The sequence below is a fragment of the Penicillium antarcticum genome (genome assembly GCF_028974205.1).
Source record: "Penicillium antarcticum strain IBT 31339 chromosome Unknown utg000006l_segment0_segment0, whole genome shotgun sequence".
NCBI classification, from domain to species: domain Eukaryota; kingdom Fungi; phylum Ascomycota; class Eurotiomycetes; order Eurotiales; family Aspergillaceae; genus Penicillium; species Penicillium antarcticum.
In genome coordinates, this window is record NW_026695304.1 from 166,213 (window position 1) to 182,903 (window position 16,691).

Sequence of the window (16,691 nt, forward strand, 5' to 3'; positions counted from 1 at the left end):
TGATTTTCAAGCTCTTTAATGATCTCATATGACATGTAAGAGTCTGAGCGGTCTCGGATATGCAACTCCTTCTTGTGCGTGGTATGTAAATGGCGCAAGTACATTCCGCATAGCATTCCACCGCAACTCCGTAGGACCAAGCTTCTTGGAGAGAGACTAGGAATGTGAGCGTTTGTTTTTCAGACACGACGGTTATTTGCTAGGAGAGTTTCGATATAATAATCCAAATATCCCGCCCCTCAACATGAGGTCTTCTCCTTGCACCCACTAATCTCATCCTTCACCATGAAGTTCGCCTCCGTTATTCTCGCAGTTTTTGCCCTGGCTACTACTGGCATTGCCAAGAAGACCTGCACTCCCAGCTTCGATTATTGCTCTGATGTGCTGATCAAAGACAAGGGTACTTGATGATTCCTGCTCCGGGTCTTGTGTAATGCTAACCAAGCAATAGGCTTCACCGAGGCCGATCTCAAGGATGTCCTCAAGGGATCCGACCTGGAAAATGAAGATCTGAAGAATGTTTTGTTCCATTGCAAGAACCCTGGTGATGTCGGCCACCCCAAGCTGTGCAACAGTGGATGCAAAGACCCTGCCACTGAGGGTAGCCACTCCTGCGACGCGTAAGTCATAGGTCCAGTGTGTGGAATCGATTCATAGCTGACAGGGAACCAGCTAAATCGGACGCCTATGAGAATGGACCTCCTGGATGCATTGCATACAGTGGCAAGTCTGCGATTTAGCTACTATTCTTTAAAGTCTCATTACAATTAAAACCAATAGACACTGATCCATAATTTTCTATTGCCATGTAGACTGAGAAGCCAATGCAGAATTGGTTATGGTCGGAGACCATTCAAGACGGAAAAACATACTATATCTCAAACCTCCGACCAGAGCATATTCTTTTTCTCACGCTTCCGAATCTGAGAGTTTCGAAGTTCTTTGGCATGGGCTGTTGAAGATTCTGTACTTCGAAGTAACGTTAAACTAGAAGTGAACGTAAGCTTGAGTGTTGCAAGTAACAGTTCACCGCTCGAAGTCCCTGCTAGATCCAAGGCACCAGCGGAACACTTTCACTCGTGGTGTCTGCAAAGAATTGATAGAGACGCGTGAGCGTGAACAAAATGGAACCAGGTCCCATGGATACCCGTAAGTTGCCCTATGTCACAAGTATCTCCTTGAAACTGACATATGTTTAGCATTCTTTTATCCCCAAGAAGCTCCTGAGGCTGTCAGAGTTCCACAAGGTCAATGGTATGGGCAACCGGTTGATGATGATGATGATGCAGGATATTGCTCCTCTGGTCCTGTCCTTGTGCACTAGGGTGTCTGAATCACTGGACAGACCATCTTTGCCAATGATGGATATACGACTCGGTAATGGAAGAGGGAGAGTATGGGGCAGTATGTAGTTGAATTGGATGAGTGATGAGTTCAACAACAAACACAACAAACAAGGATAATTGACGTCACGACAGAGCTGCCCCTCACCGCTCACGTGAAAGCCACACTAAGCCCAAAAGAACCAAGCGGTGACTTGCATCTTGCAGTGAATTGTATGGCAATGCAGGTACTAGCGAGGTAGCAAGGCCTCAATAAGGGTAGTCAGGCTGGTAGAGAATGAATGTAGAATATTGAGAGTCGACTTCCCATCCTCCTATCTCAACTTGTTTTATATTTGCATCATAAACCGGTCTTCAACCTCAAAGTGTCTCTGTGACGCAAGCACCCACTTCTGCCAATTTCTCTCACCGGATTGGGTTGACCCCTCCACCATCCCACCCATTCATAATTGTAGCTTTACAACGCTTATCGCCAATTCTGACTTGTTTTCTTCCACTCATCTCATTCCTTTCCTTTCTGACCTGTAGAGGTCGACAGCTTCAATTGATAACATGGAGCCCGTCAAGATTCCTACCCAACCGGCCAAGAGACGCCGTATTGGTGTCCTCACCTCTGGTGGAGATGCCCCCGGTATGAACGGTGCTGTGCGGGCCGTTGTCCGTATGGCAATCCACTGCGACTGTGAGGCCTATGCTATTTTCGAAGGATATGAGGGTCTGGTCAACGGTGGCAACATGATCCGCCAGCTACACTGGGAAGATGTCCGTGGCTGGTTGTCCCGTGGAGGTACCCTGATCGGCTCTGCTCGGAGCATGGGCTTCCGGGAGCGCGCTGGCCGCATGAAGGCTGCAAAGAACATGGTGCTGCGGGGTATTGATGCCCTCGTGGTGTGTGGTGGTGACGGCAGTTTGACTGGTGCCGATGTTTTCCGTGCAGAATGGCCCGGCTTGCTGTCTGACCTCATCGCTGCCGGCGAGCTGTCCGCAGAGCAGGTCGAACCTTACAAGGTGTTGAATATCGTCGGTCTGGTGGGTTCCATCGACAATGATATGTCTGGCACAGATGCCACCATCGGTTGCTACTCGTCCTTGACCCGCATCTGTGATGCTGTCGACGATGTTTTCGATACTGCCTTCTCCCACCAACGTGGATTCGTGATTGAAGTCATGGGTCGACACTGTGGATGGCTCGCATTGATGTCTGCCATCAGTACCGGCGCAGATTGGTTGTTCCTTCCCGAGATGCCTCCCAAGGAGGGATGGGAGGATGATATGTGCTCCGTTATCACCAAGGTGAGTGATGCCCGAGTGATGTTGACTAGTCCATGTACTGATGCACCTATTCCAATAGAACCGTACCGAGCGGGGCAAGCGCCGCACCATCGTCATCGTCGCCGAGGGAGCCCAGGATCGCCAACTGAACAAGGTTTCGAGCTCGAAGATCAAGGATATCCTGACAGACCGTCTCGGCTTGGATACTCGAGTCACCATCCTAGGTCACACCCAGCGAGGTGGTGCAGCATGCGCCTACGACCGCTGGCTCTCAACCCTGCAAGGTGTGGAGGCTGTTCGTGCCGTGCTGGAAATGTCACCCAACTCTCCTTCGCCCGTCATTACCATTCGTGAGAACAAGATTATGCGTACCCCTCTGATGGAAGCCGTCCAAGCAACCAAGGACGTCACATCGAAGATCGATAACAAGGAGTTTGAAACGGCCATGGAGATGCGTGATGCCGAGTTCAAGGAATACTACCACGCCTACCTGAACACTGCTACCCCAGAGCACCCTAAGATGATCCTCCCAGAGGGCAAGGTAGGCCTCAAATCCCCAGCCCACGAGGGCTCGATCTGATTGCCAGATACTGACTACGTACAGAGAATGCGCATCGCCATCATTCACGTCGGTGCCCCAGCTGGTGGTATGAACCAGGCCACTCGTGCCGCCGTTGCGTACTGTCTGACCCGAGGCCACACCCCGCTGGCTATTCACAATGGTTTCCCCGGATTGTGCCGCCACCATGACGACAAGCCAATCAGCTCCGTTCGCGAAGTTACTTGGCTGGAGGCCGATAGCTGGGTCAACGAGGGTGGTTCGGATATTGGAACCAACCGTAGCCTTCCTAGTGCTGATATGGAGAACACTGCCAGGTGCTTCGAGCTGTACAAGTTTGATGCATTGTTCGTCGTTGGTGGTTTCGAGGCTTTCACGGCTGTCAGTGAGCTGCGCCAGGCTCGCGCAAAGTACGATGCCTTCAAGATCCCGCTCATCGTGCTCCCAGCTACCATCTCCAACAACGTTCCTGGTACTGAATATTCACTGGGTAGCGACACCTGTCTCAACACCTTGATTGACTTCTGTGATGCCATTCGTCAATCCGCCTCCTCTTCTCGTCGCCGCGTCTTCGTGATTGAGACACAAGGTGGCAAGTCTGGATACATCGCGACCACCGCTGGTCTAGCTGTGGGTGCCGTGGCAGTCTACATCCCCGAGCAGGGTGTTGATATCAAGATGCTGTCGCGCGACATTGATTTCCTCCGCGATAACTTCATTCGCGACAAGGGCGCTAACCGTGCGGGTAAGATTATTCTGCGTAACGAATGCGCCTCGGGTACCTACACTACCCAAGTTATTGCCGATATGATCAAGGAGGAGGCCAAGGGGCGCTTTGAGTCTCGTGCTGCCGTCCCCGGACACTTCCAGCAGGGTGGAAAGCCGTCTCCTATGGATCGTGTGCGTGCCTTGCGTATGGCTATCAGGTGCATGCAGCACATCGAAGGGTACTCTGGCCAAAGCCGTGATGCCATCGCCGCTGACCCCTTATCCTCTGCCGTCATTGGAGTCAAGGGTTCCCAGGTCTTGTTCTCGCCCATGGGCGGTGCTACTGGCCTAGAGGCCACCGAGACTGACTGGACTCGCCGTCGCCCCAAGTCTGAGTTCTGGCTTGAGCTGCAGGATGTTGTCAATGTCCTGTCTGGCCGCTCTAACGCCGGTGCCAACGAGGGCTGGTCCTGCTATGAGAGTACGTAACTGACGACAACCCTTGTTGCTTTTTCACCTACCTCGATCTCGCCTTGAGGGTACACCCTGGATTTCACCATGCCTCATGTCCTGCAAATATTAACGACTTCTTTCGCTTGCTCTCCAGATCCTACTACAGTCCAATCTGTTCCCTCAGTCCCCAATTCGCCCTGAAGAGACTTCCACTCATGGGCCTTCAAGCTTCTTCCAACCCACCGTGGAATCCACACCGATACCCAGGACTCTTCGAAGGTTTCTCTCAACACTGGTCGGTGAACCACCTGCTGACATCGAGTCGGCGGTCGTAATGGTGCACGTCCTTAACGTTTCGTATGATGCAATGCAATAAAACCTCCAGATCCAAGCTTGCCTCTGGGTAACATTTATGCCTAGGAGTTTGGGTGATTTTCTTTTGTTACATTTCTCTTCTGTGCTCCCAAGATTCTTGGTCCGTTGGATCTAGACAGACTTGCAGATAGAAATTTCCAATGCAATGACTTCGAATAAACCTGAAATGCTAGTCGATATGCAATGAAGATGTCTCCAAAGTAAACACAATAAATGAGCAAAAAATTGACCAAAAAGGACCAATGCGATGTCCTGGTAGACCGTCTTCACCTTGAGTGAACTGCATTCTCCAACTCATCCAAGAGCTCCACAGTCTCGGCAGGGCTCGCAATCCAGGCAGTCGTAGACGCAAGACGGGCCTGGAAGGTTGGAAGGTCAGTCTGATTCGCATTGAAGGGTGATCTTTTCATACCTTGAAGTCATTCGCTCCGGCTGACAAGAACTGATCGCCAACATGAAGTGTTTTCGATGGATCAATGCCACCGAAATATTGCTGACAAGCACGAACACCCCACGACTTGTCACCGATATCCACAAACACGTCATTTCCGCCTATTTCGAGTCAGCTTGTACATCTCTCATATCTGGAGAACATACCGTTGAAAGCACAGAAAGGCAGCCGGGACCCAACAGCCGATCGCTGTACTGTGTTTTGCACAACCAAGACAGTTTCTTCCAACTGCTCCCGATTGATCCGCACACCGTTGACAGGGTAGACACCCACCGCACGATCCTTGCGCAGAACAGCAGCTGGCAGACTGAGATTATCGGCACAGGCACGTAATGCCGACTCTGCAATATCGAGCAGCTGGGTAATATCATTATCACTCCAGGCTCGCATCTCATCCAACAACCACTCGTCCCGCGGCACATAGCTCAACCGGGCATCCGAGGTTGGGTCATAGCGAAATAAGAAATTGCTCTCGCCACCCATGACAATCAATCCCTGTTTTTGGGCAGTGGTCAGCAGGGCCGACTCGTGTATCGCATCCAAAAGTCCGTGCAGCCGCTCGTAGTACTTGGGCGCCTCGGTGTATCCGGCGGCGGTCACAATGCCGACCTTGCAATCCCGTTGCAAGAGTCGCATAATCCGGGAAATGACTATGTTGTCGGCAGTAAGGCACGCGCCATCATCATAGAGAGTTACATCTCCATCAAAGGTGACTAATTGCACTTCACTAGAGCGAACAAGACCCAAGAGCTGGGCGGAGTTTAAGATGAGCCGAATATCGTTGAACGACGGAGCGACGAATCTGCGCCGACTGATAAACCGTTGCTGATCCTGATACTTGAAGGCATCCTCCAGATATAACTGGGTGAAGAATGTACCGACTGTAGGCACCAGCAAATTTAACTTGGATTTGCCGGGGGCGTTGCGTTCATGGTGGTGGACTTCCAGGCATCAGTGAAATGATCGTGACTTGATTGATGAATCCCTTACTATGATCGAGCATTAGATTCTCCACATCACGCATAATCTCTGCATAGCGCAGGTGGGTGTCGGCCGCGACCGATTTCAGGCCTTCGCCATGTTCCTGGTAAATGGCGGTGGGCTGGGAATGCAAAACAAAGGGGACAGCCAGTAGACCCTGGAGAAATCAGACCAGTCCACACGAGATAGGCGTCAAACATACCTTGATCCATTCAATCTGCAAGCCCGTCAGCACAAAATCCCGGTTTTCAAGAGCGAAGACTTACTAGTTGATCCCGACGATGGGTCTACTGCGGAGTCAGTGAGGGGGGCCGGAGACGACCTCGGGGGGATCATACCTTGAGAGCATCTGGAATTGGTCAGTCAAAGCACTCAAAGGAAGGCGAGTCATTTACATTCAACGCGATAGCGAGTCGTCATGATGAAGTTGAAGTTGAGAGGTGTTGTTGATGAGTGCACGTCCCCCGGTGACTCACGACTGACTCAGGCCAGTTCGCCTTGGCGCTTTGTCCTCAACTTAGACTCAACACTTCACATTGGTCACTTTAGTTGCTCAATACGGAATTGTGAGGCCTAGAAGGCGTACAGAATATGGATCATGACTCTATGCCGGAGTCTTCAGGCAGCACTGCCACGATGTCCTACTCTCTGGAGATAACACACTTGGAGAGTGACATGAGTATAAAGCCTATAGTACAGGTCTGTTGTGAACATCAGAGCCCACAAGAATACATTCGATATTGAGATAGCCTCAAATACCCTCAAAACATTGTAGAATGCTCCTTGCATCTACACACACTTCAGTCATGAACACATCCAATCCGCCAGCATACTCCCCATCGGAAGACTTCGACTATCTCATGGAAAAGTCCGATGCTCCCATGATTCTTCCACAAGAAGACGAACCTGGATTTGCTGCCGCATTACCTCTCAGCAGAGGTCTGCAGGTACCATCCCGAACCCGCAACTGCACATCAGGCTTCGAGTACCCGGAAGAACTATCCCACTATGGTGTCTCGCAAGAAAATTGGGCAGACTTCACACAACTCGTCTGTGAAGAAGCCAAGCTATCACGCCAGCAATGGACCACAGTGGTGGGGAAAGGTCTCGGGACCTTCGCAGTCGGTGGGCTGATGGTCGGTCTATTCGGTACTGTCCCAGCAATTTTCGTGGCCCGGAATGCTAGACGCCGACAGGAACAGCGGAATCTGATATATGCACTGGCTGGGGATCAGGGAAAACGTCTATCCCGTCACATTTCGCATTGGAATGAGTCTTTCTTCCGACCAAAAGGCATTTTGATCCGTGTTGATTTGCCGGATGAATACCTCAACGATATGCAAAGCATGGATATCCATGCAAGTGCGAGCTCACTACAGTCTAGCTCGAAGGCGCGAGACAAGGCGGGTCTCAAGGCAAGGATTGTGATTATTCCTCTGGATGGGGTCAAAGTTTAGCCCTTCGAGTTAAGATACGCGGAGTAAAAGAAAAAAGTGCAAATTATTGTCGATGTGATTGATTCGTCCAAGGCGCTCGAAAATGGGCAAAAAGAGGTGAAAAAAGAGGTGAAAAGAGAATTCAAGCCAGGGTTCAAACAATGCATGAAATAGTACTACTCTACTTAGTGGAAAGACTTAGTAAAGAGATTGTCTTATACTTCATTGCACTGTCAACGTATTCATGTCCCCAGTTGTATAGATTATTAAAGGCTTATTGGATCTTCATAAAAAAAGTTCATTCATCATGATAGTATCATTATCCAGAAAAGATTCACCTAGATTAACCGAAAATACCCAAGTAGAAACATATATAGCCAAACTTAACGCTCTGCATCCTGTCTCTCGACGTGCTGAGCGGTTCCGTGTGACTGGGTCATCACCTCCATCTTCTCATTGACAACTTGATCACGCTCCTCGGCATCCTTGTTACCATATCGGCCGATCTTGTACCATGGCAGAGCGAAGAGGCGATCCATGCTCTCCAGCGATCGGCCTGCCGTTTCTGGAATGCTGAACCACACCCAGATTCCACCTAAAATGGTAATAGCAGCAAAGCACCAGAAGGTACCCTTGGGGTCAATTCCGCCCTTTGCCACAGGTAGTAGCATGTTAGGCACAGCGCGCGCATTGCCATACTGGTTGGCAAAGTGCAAGGTCATGGCCATGGACGTGCAAAGCGCACGGATGCGGAGAGGGAATAACTCAGCCGTCAACAGATATTGCATGGAGTTCCAGCCGAGAGCCCATCCAAATCCAGAAACATAGATCATGGCTATAGCACCTTCACTTGCACCCTTTTTGTCGCCTGGGAGCTTGAAGCCATCAACAACACCCATTTCAGGAACGGCAGTCAAGAACCCGGCGATATAGATCATGGCAATACCTTGAAGGGTGATACCCAACAGCAAGGCCCGCTTACGTCCAATGACATCGACCAGGAACAGAGCACAGAGAATGGCAGCAACCAATTTGACGATACCAAAGACGGCAGTGACCAGCAGACTCTCATTCTTTCCAGCAACCCCAAGCAACTTGAACAGATCGGGGGCATAGACAGTGATACTGCCAGCACCGGACCACTGGGAGAGGAGCTGGGCCATGAAGGTAAGGTAGACACGGTAGAGGTTGGAGGGAACCAAGAAGGTCTCCTTGAGCACACCAATCGCACCAGATCCCATTGTGGCCTCCATCTCAGCCTCATGTGTGGTTTGGATAGCAGTAATTTCCCGCATAACATAGTCATCGTCCGCAGGCAGGCCACGGATACGCGCGAGGTTGGAAATGGCCTTGTCGAGTTGGCCCCGCTTGACCAGGTATCGAGGGGACTCGTATTGAACGAAGGAGAGGAGGAAGATCAGGCCGGCAAAGATGATGTGAAGAGATGTGGGAACCAGCTATATCCCGTCAGTACTTGTATCGCAGGGCCAAGGAGGAGTATACATACCCAGCGGTTGTGTGTCGTGTCACCCAGGTTAAGTTCACAGCCATAGTTCGCAAAATATGCCAGCACAATGCCCAAGTAGACAAAGCCCGTAAAGACGCAAGTGCAAAGACCACGAATGGAAGCGGGTGCCTAATGTCATAGGTTAGCTGTGTACGAAGCCATGGAGCGAGTGACTTACAATCTCAGCAAGATAGACGGGGGCGACGACTACTGTCTGACCAACCCCCAGACCAGCAATAAAGCGACCAGCATAGACAGCACCAAGACTTCCAGAGTTACCCATGAAGATAGCAATGCCGACCATCCAGATGATACATAGCTGGCGGGTGGCCCAGATACGACCGATGCGATCACAGACTAAGAATGCGCTAGAACCAGTCAGTGGGATATAAAATGCAGCAACAAGAGGTGAGACGTACAAGAGAGCACCACCGACAGATCCAATCTGGACCATCGCAGTAACATTGCCCTTGATGTTGGTTTGTTCAACCTCGCTGTATGTATCATAGTTGATGTACTTTTGGAAATCCTTAGAATTGAAAGCACCCGAGATTAAACCCTCATCGACACCTCGGGCAGCGCCCATCAGGCCAAATGAGATGACGGCAAACCATAGTCGCCAATTGAAGACCTGCTTGGGTTCGCCGAGGTCCTTGAGGCGGAAGATATTGACTGGCTTCTTCGCTCCACCGGCCATGATCGTGGATTACGTGAGTAGCAGGGATAAAAGGAAGACGGAGCTACAGAGAGGAACAAAGGAAAAAAGTGCAAGCAAGGGATTTATAGTCAAGGGACCCCAGTGCCCAGTGCATGCGGGGAAACCTGGAGTATACCCTACTGGACTACTATAGACCAGTGAGACACCGAATATTACCTCCCCTCCTCTTTCATCTCCCCATAACCCCATCAACCCCGGAATTCCTCGCCCGATCATCGGTGTGTTACCAACCAAGGCTGGGGAACAGCGCCAAGAGAGCTTAGATCCCGACTTGACACGATCGACGCTCATTTGACGGCGACGCCGTGTCGGCTTCCTTTTTGGCCCCGAAGTGACGCCGGCCGCTGAACAGCCCGGCATGATGCCCCGTGAATAACTTCGCCATTGCATTGTCATGCTCTTTTTTTCTGTTGTCTGTTTTCTGTTCATCTGTGTTTCATATGTTCGTCCTGCATCTGTCTATGTCGGTATTTCAACTGCCAAGAGACAGGTACCGTTGCTCCACGTGTGTGACTTTCGGAAAATGTCCGAACTGCCATCGAGATTCGGGGGAGGCGAAAACCTGGAGAGCCCCATCCATGACAGATGTGAAGCCTTTCATTGGCCCACGGTCCTCCATTCCACTCTGGGAAGATTCACCGGTGCTTGGCGTGGGGTGCGCATGGACGTGCCGATCCTTGACTCTATCTCTGTCTCTCTCTCCCTGAGGGTGTGTGTCTCTGAAGCGGGAGAGTGTCGTGCCGAGAAGTCTTGGACTCTAGGTGAGGCATATAATCTTATTAAACTCTGTCAGGTGCCGATGCCAGGAACTTGCACTGGCAGGGATCTTGATTCAGGTCCGTTTGTCGGCCTTTTGGTTTGATCTCCTGTGAGATCGTCGTCGCGTAGGGCAGATGAGACCAGGAACACCTGGAGAGTGCATACATCGTGCATAGTACAAGTTCACATGTAGCATGTTGGGTTCGGGTCTCGATTCGATTTGGAAATAAACAATGTCATTCATGTATCTAGGTAGGAAATATTTACAACCCCAACAACACAATGCCAGATTACTACCGAATACCGGAAGACAAGAATACGTTCGAGACCGAGTCCAACATCGGTTGAGACTAGGGTCGCCAACGGAATCCTGGGTTGCGCCAGTCAAGGTCCTGAATCTGTTTGCGCGAAAGTCCCGCCAAGACACCGGCCACGTCCACTCGGTCACGGCGGCGATTGTCCCAGGCCATGTACATCCACAAGGAAGCACCGAGCAGGAGGATTGTGCTTGAAGTTGCCAAGTTGAGTCCATTACCAATGTGGTAATTGGGAGCGTCCGAGGGAAGGAACGACCATGTGCTGATGAGGCCACCCACATTGCCAAACATGACTGTCGTGCCAATAGCCGATGATCGCGCCGTATCGGACACAACATTCGCCGAGACATGGGCCGTACATAGCGCGCCAAAGGCAAAAGCCCCGCTAGCGATGATAAATGTGGCCCCATATCGTACCATGCTGTCTTCGCTAGCGAGAAACATAATATAACCTATATTATTCCCATTAGACATGTCTTTGGTGGGAGATGGGTGGGGGCAGTTCTTACCAGTCATCATCATCGGTGGACTGATAATGAAGAAGATGAGTCGATTGTCGAAGCGCCAACTGAGGAAGGGGAACAACACAGTGAAGAAGCCTCCGACAACATATGGAGGAACTGTGTGCAGTTGCTGAGAGATCACAGTCGCATCTGGATAGATGGTCTTCACAATGGTAGGTGCAAAGAATCCAAGGCCTTGAACAGTGATGTTGTTCAACAGGAAAATGAATGCCGTGGTGATGGTCACTGGACTGAAAATACCACGCAGAGTCTTGGTCGTGTCCAGTTTGTCAAGGACTTCGGTCGTACCAACGCGCTCGGACTTTACACGGGCAACGGCCAGATCCTTTTCTTCCTGTGAGAGCCAACGGGCCGTTTCCGGTCGGTCGGTCAATGTGAAGAACGCAATAACACCAATTCCAATGGTGATAATACCCTCAATGGCAAAGATCATGCGCCAAGTGTGGAGAGAGCCAAAATGATCAAGCTTCAGGATGCCTGAGGCCAGGAGACCACCGAAGGCTCCAGCCAGCGGGGCCATGACAATGTACAAGGACAGACGGAATGCAAGTTCACTTCGTCGGTACCAACGGGAAAGGTAGTATGCAATACCGGGCAACAATCCTGCCTCGAAAATACTAAGAAAGATCAGCAATGGTACCAGTTGTTGCCGCAAGAAACGTACCCCAAAAGGAAACGGACACCAGATGCGCTGTGAATATCATGCACAAATGCTGTCGCAACAGAGCAGATACCAAATCCAAGGGTAATAGCCGGGAGCCACCAACCGGGACCGACCCATTTGCACATCAGGTTACTTGGAATTTCAAAGATAATATATGAGATGAAGAAGACCGAGAGAACTTTGTTGTAATCATAGCCTACGAGGCCAAGATCCCTGTCGAAGCCAGCCAGCTTGGCATTTCCTATTCAGGGGTCAGTTGGCTCGAGTGAGAGAGAGAGAATGGCCAGCGCACCAATATTGGCTCGATCAATAAAACAAAACAAGTACATCACTGCAACTGTGGGAACAATGTACAAATCGATTTTGAGCCGCAATCGTGACTCGGCGGCCTTGTCAAATTCCACAAGAGCTTCACCATATTCATCGGTGGCCAGATGGCCCCTTTCCGCAGCATCACGGGCAACATCCCCCATCATACTCTCCTTATGATGAGCGAGGGCCTTCTCGTCGTTGACTGGCATAGTGCCCGCCTCGAGATTAGCCATGTTGAGGCAACAAATAGACTCAGGGTCTGGACAATAGGATAGAGGGTGAAGAGTGCTTCGGGTGATATGGAGCTAGATTCAGCTGCGAACAGGCATTATATAGTTCGCGTGGCAAGCCGATCGGAAGAGCCGAAGAGAAAGAAAAGTCTGGGGTTGCGGGGGAAAGCCGTGTGAATCTTGGCTATTCGGCTCTTCCTGCACAAATCTCAAAGCTCAATATGCCGTTTGCCAAGAGAGGGAATGAAGCCTGGCGTGCGTGGAAAGTAGCAGGGTCCTTGGCGCGACAAAGGAGATACCTGAAGGTCCAATCATAGTGGCGGTTCCCAGCATTTGACGAGTAATATTGGCGAAAGATATCAGTCGGGCCAAAACACCCTTAACCACAGCCCTCGATGACAGGCAGACTCATACCCCACACTGGGTTCGACTTCCCCAGACTTCTGGGATCCACGCGCATCTCAGAATCTGGGGATTTCCGACCCCAACAGAGTTCGAAGGAAGTGCCGAATCTCTCATCCGACACTTCCTGGGCACGATGCCGACCAGCCACATCCAATATATGTGCCAGTTCGAGGCAATCGATTCGCCGAGGCCCTCGTAAACGCCAAGAAGTCATTAGGGGGGCGCTGTGCGATCCGCGGTCTGTTGGGAGGCGAGACACTTAATAGAGTTGGCACGTCAAAGCATCCGATCCGAAGCTGATCCGATCGGAAGAGGATCTGGGGATTGCGATATAGAGCATATTCGATTGGGGCACATCAATTTGGGTATCCTGGATAGCAAATCAAATCACAGACAAGCAGTTGACATCTCAACATCCAGATCACCTGCTCGGTCAGCTGACTCTTTATTCAATGCTTATATAACCCTTATAAGTAGCTTAACGTTTACCTTACAATTAACTTAACGTATTAGTACAGCGAGTGGTCCACACCACGTTATTTACGCCTCACATTTCTTCATCTCTTATTCAGCCGCCCACCACCCACCATGCCACCAATTCGCTCTCAAAGCTCTCAAAATCGTACAGGGCAAGAGGGTAGGATATCATTGGTTAATTAGGTTTTTCAGAACAAAAAAGAAGCTCTTATGAATTGGCGCGATTTCGATGTCTCAGTCACAACACTTCGTCGCCGTATCTCGGGCATCAAAAGTAGCGAAGAAACCCGCGCTAACAACCATGAATTCACTTTTTCTTTTTTTCCTTTTGGAAGAGGAAACCCTTGAGAAATAGATCCTCTTGTAAAATGAGCGTGGAGTTGCCCCCCCCCCCCAGCCGAATACTGTACGAGAACTGGCCAATTTGTTACCCGAGGACTGAGGAACGGAGCTTATTATTACGGTTAGCGAAAAATGGGTATACTGCTATATTCAGCGGTATCCTAAGCTCCGTACACGATTCTCGAGATCTTACGATTGTCGGCGAGCTTGATGCGAGGATATAAAGTTATATCAACGTGTTTTAAGTTCGTGAAAAGTACGGTCGCGAAATACGGTATTCTCGATAAAGATATCTATAATTTCGACGAGACTAGCTTCGTCCTCGGCCTCACTGCTCCTACCTAGGAATTGAGTAATGAGGAAGTAACTCAAAGGCCAACCTTAACTTAACATTATATAAGCTCTTATGTCAGCCGGATATTCGGATCAAAATTTCGGATTAAACAACTGCAAGTCCTCACCCGAAGTACCTTTAAAGACATGGAGGATCATCCTCCAGGCTGGCGGATCCCTCGCGCTTGCCAAGAATGCCGTAAGCGCAAAATCAAGTGTAATGGCTCAAATCCGTGAGTACCCCAAGTGGATAGCTTCATGGCTTCTTACTAACCCCGAACGGGTGCAAAACTTGTCAATTACGAAACACAGAATGTGTATACAGAGACTATATTCGGCATCGCCGCAAGAAAAATGAATACGGGGATGCCAGCCCGAGGAACTCACCTCGTCCAGAACCGAGCTTGGCTCAACCCTCACAGCGGACAACACCCGTTATGCAAGGCTTCACAAAGAGTGTCTCTGCAACTCATCAGGCTTCTCCGTCATGCTCAATGGTACGTGCTTGAAACAATATGTTTGAACTTTTTTCGCTAATACATTTGCAGCAATTATACTATGGGCCGACATCTCACTTTTCTCTAATGCAACACATCTATAGGGATCTCGTGTCGCATCCAACCGCCCAGCATGAATCGTCTGAAGGAGTTGTCGAAGCCTCAGCAGGCTTGGATCTGTTCTCTTTTCGTCGCATTTTCTTCGGAACACCCGATTCGTATGATAACATCAAGTCTAATGGGCCACAAGATGTTCCTGTGATGTTCCTACCCTATGACCTGGCCAAGTTGTTCATGTCAAGATATCTGTCATCTCTTTACCATATGATACCACATCGCCCCAAAGCATGGTATGAGCAGTGTCTCGACCGATTATATCATTCTTCCCCCACGAACCCTTTGGATACCCTCACACAGGCGATCATCTTGCTCGCCATGGCGTGTACGTCACTAGGAACGGATCACTTTGCCTGGGGCGATATACTGTTTGAGCGTGTCAAGGCTTCAATGACAGCATTTGATGACGTGGTTAATCTTCAAACCATTCAGGTCTCAATGCTCATGATAAGTCACCCTTCTCTTACATTCCTACACGTGCGCTGACATACCCTGGTTGATACGGTAACTACCAAAATGAACAAGGTCGTCCTAATTCGGCATTCCTACACCTGGGCACAGCTACTAGGAAGGCTCTGGCAGCTGGGATGCACAAGGATGTTCCTGACGACATTGACCAATCTCCGGCAAATCTTGAAGAACGGAGAGTCACATTCTGGTCTCTTTACGCTTACGAAACGTACGCATTACACCCCTTATCTGGCTTATATATCGCTTATAAATTCAAAAATAGTTGGTTTTGCTTTCATGCAGGTCGTCCGTCATCTCTGTCACTGAAGGATGTCGCGATTGACATGGCACAAAATCCCTTCATTCGATTATTGGCAGAGCTTTGTAAAACCATCACTCGCTCCTCCGATCAGATCTATGGCCAGCGACATGAATCTTTGTTGCATATGTGGAAGGTGGCACGAAGCATAGCAGATGACCTCCGTGGTCACGAAGCTCACATGAGACAAGCTTTGGGCATTGGTCTTGATTCTGGTATCCAAACTGGATCTCTCGGGGTTCAACAAACTATATTCACCACCTGTAAGAACCATACCAATGGAATTTTGGCAGTGATCTGACCTTGCTTAGTATACTATCATACCATGCTTCTTACATTCCGGCCATTTTTGATATTCCGTGGTCATTGGCGGCGTGACCTGAAAATGTCACTCAACAGATCCAAGGAGATTACTGCAAATCGCCCAACAGAAACGCCATCTTGGCTCAACGAAGCTTGTAACCATGCTACCACTGCTGCCCAGAAAACCCTTCATCATCTTTGCGAAGCTTCCAGGCTCAATGACTTGGTTCTGGTAAGTGAATTTCAGTCAATTCAAAATCTCCCACTCACCATGATGTAGCAACTTCGCTACCACGGCTATTTTATGGGAAGCTCTACTTTCACCCTCATCTACGAGTTTATTCATAACCCGAACGTCACATCGACATACCTCCCATGGGTATACGCTGCAATGCAGAATCTTTCCTCGATGCGCGCAGGGGATCCTATCATAAGCACAATATCAGCCCTGCAGACCGTACTTTGCAAGATCAATCCATCATACGGATGGTCTCCGTATGAGTCTATCGTTGGAGGACAACTCGCGCAGCCAGAATTGACAACAGCTACGCAACAAGGACTTCCCCAGGATCGCACTACCAGTTCAATCTTGAATGATGCTACCATGTCTCAAAATCCATCCTTCGGATATCGCCCAGATATGCCAGTATCACCTTGGAATCTCCCACAGCTTGAAATTCCAGAAACCGGAGGATCTGTTGGTTCTGGAGAAGAGTTGCTTGATTTTACTCAGGCTGACATGGGCTGGGACTTTGACTTTTCCACTATGGATCTGGAAGCGTTCTTTTCTGTATATCAGTCCAATGACGCACCGACATTTTAAATAAGCTTGGACTAAA

The 16,691-nt window shown here is 49.8% G+C and overlaps 7 protein-coding genes across 7 annotated transcripts; 4 read left to right on the top strand and 3 right to left on the bottom strand.

Moving 5' to 3' along the window:
• Positions 1 to 285: 285 nt before the first annotated feature.
• N7508_006136 (uncharacterized protein) lies at positions 286 to 676 on the top strand (the record flags this gene model as incomplete). The annotated part of the gene is made up of 3 exons (XM_058464202.1): positions 286 to 400; positions 452 to 620; positions 673 to 676. The coding sequence occupies 3 exons, from the start codon at positions 286 to 288 to the stop codon at positions 674 to 676; spliced, it is 288 nt and encodes a 95-aa protein (XP_058318055.1).
• Positions 677 to 1,895: 1,219 nt separating this feature from the next.
• N7508_006137 (ATP-dependent 6-phosphofructokinase) lies at positions 1,896 to 4,371 on the top strand (the record flags this gene model as incomplete). Its single annotated transcript, XM_058464203.1, has 3 exons — positions 1,896 to 2,636; positions 2,695 to 3,156; positions 3,220 to 4,371. 3 exons carry the CDS (start codon positions 1,896 to 1,898, stop codon positions 4,369 to 4,371), a joined length of 2,355 nt encoding a protein of 784 aa, XP_058318056.1.
• Positions 4,372 to 4,976: 605 nt separating this feature from the next.
• On the bottom strand, positions 4,977 to 6,562 carry isn1 (IMP 5'-nucleotidase ISN1; the record flags this gene model as incomplete). Its single annotated transcript, XM_058464204.1, has 8 exons — positions 4,977 to 5,069; positions 5,123 to 5,262; positions 5,308 to 6,102; positions 6,152 to 6,299; positions 6,345 to 6,359; positions 6,409 to 6,429; positions 6,481 to 6,491; positions 6,538 to 6,562. 8 exons carry the CDS (start codon positions 6,560 to 6,562, stop codon positions 4,977 to 4,979), a joined length of 1,248 nt encoding a protein of 415 aa, XP_058318057.1.
• A 386-nt stretch (positions 6,563 to 6,948) lies between these two features.
• N7508_006139 (uncharacterized protein) lies at positions 6,949 to 7,599 on the top strand (the record flags this gene model as incomplete). The annotated part of the gene is made up of 1 exon (XM_058464205.1): positions 6,949 to 7,599. The coding sequence occupies one exon, from the start codon at positions 6,949 to 6,951 to the stop codon at positions 7,597 to 7,599; it is 651 nt and encodes a 216-aa protein (XP_058318058.1).
• Positions 7,600 to 7,961: 362 nt separating this feature from the next.
• N7508_006140 (putative MFS quinate transporter) lies at positions 7,962 to 9,782 on the bottom strand (the record flags this gene model as incomplete). Its single annotated transcript, XM_058464206.1, has 4 exons — positions 7,962 to 9,035; positions 9,086 to 9,214; positions 9,264 to 9,453; positions 9,505 to 9,782. The coding sequence occupies 4 exons, from the start codon at positions 9,780 to 9,782 to the stop codon at positions 7,962 to 7,964; spliced, it is 1,671 nt and encodes a 556-aa protein (XP_058318059.1).
• A 1,130-nt stretch (positions 9,783 to 10,912) lies between these two features.
• On the bottom strand, positions 10,913 to 12,612 carry N7508_006141 (putative MFS transporter; the record flags this gene model as incomplete). The annotated part of the gene is made up of 4 exons (XM_058464207.1): positions 10,913 to 11,331; positions 11,389 to 12,020; positions 12,068 to 12,308; positions 12,360 to 12,612. The coding sequence occupies 4 exons, from the start codon at positions 12,610 to 12,612 to the stop codon at positions 10,913 to 10,915; spliced, it is 1,545 nt and encodes a 514-aa protein (XP_058318060.1).
• Positions 12,613 to 14,603: 1,991 nt separating this feature from the next.
• On the top strand, positions 14,604 to 16,675 carry N7508_006142 (fungal specific transcription factor domain-containing protein; the record flags this gene model as incomplete). Its single annotated transcript, XM_058464208.1, has 6 exons — positions 14,604 to 14,663; positions 14,715 to 15,105; positions 15,342 to 15,459; positions 15,514 to 15,812; positions 15,861 to 16,084; positions 16,133 to 16,675. 6 exons carry the CDS (start codon positions 14,604 to 14,606, stop codon positions 16,673 to 16,675), a joined length of 1,635 nt encoding a protein of 544 aa, XP_058318061.1.
• Positions 16,676 to 16,691: the final 16 nt, after the last annotated feature.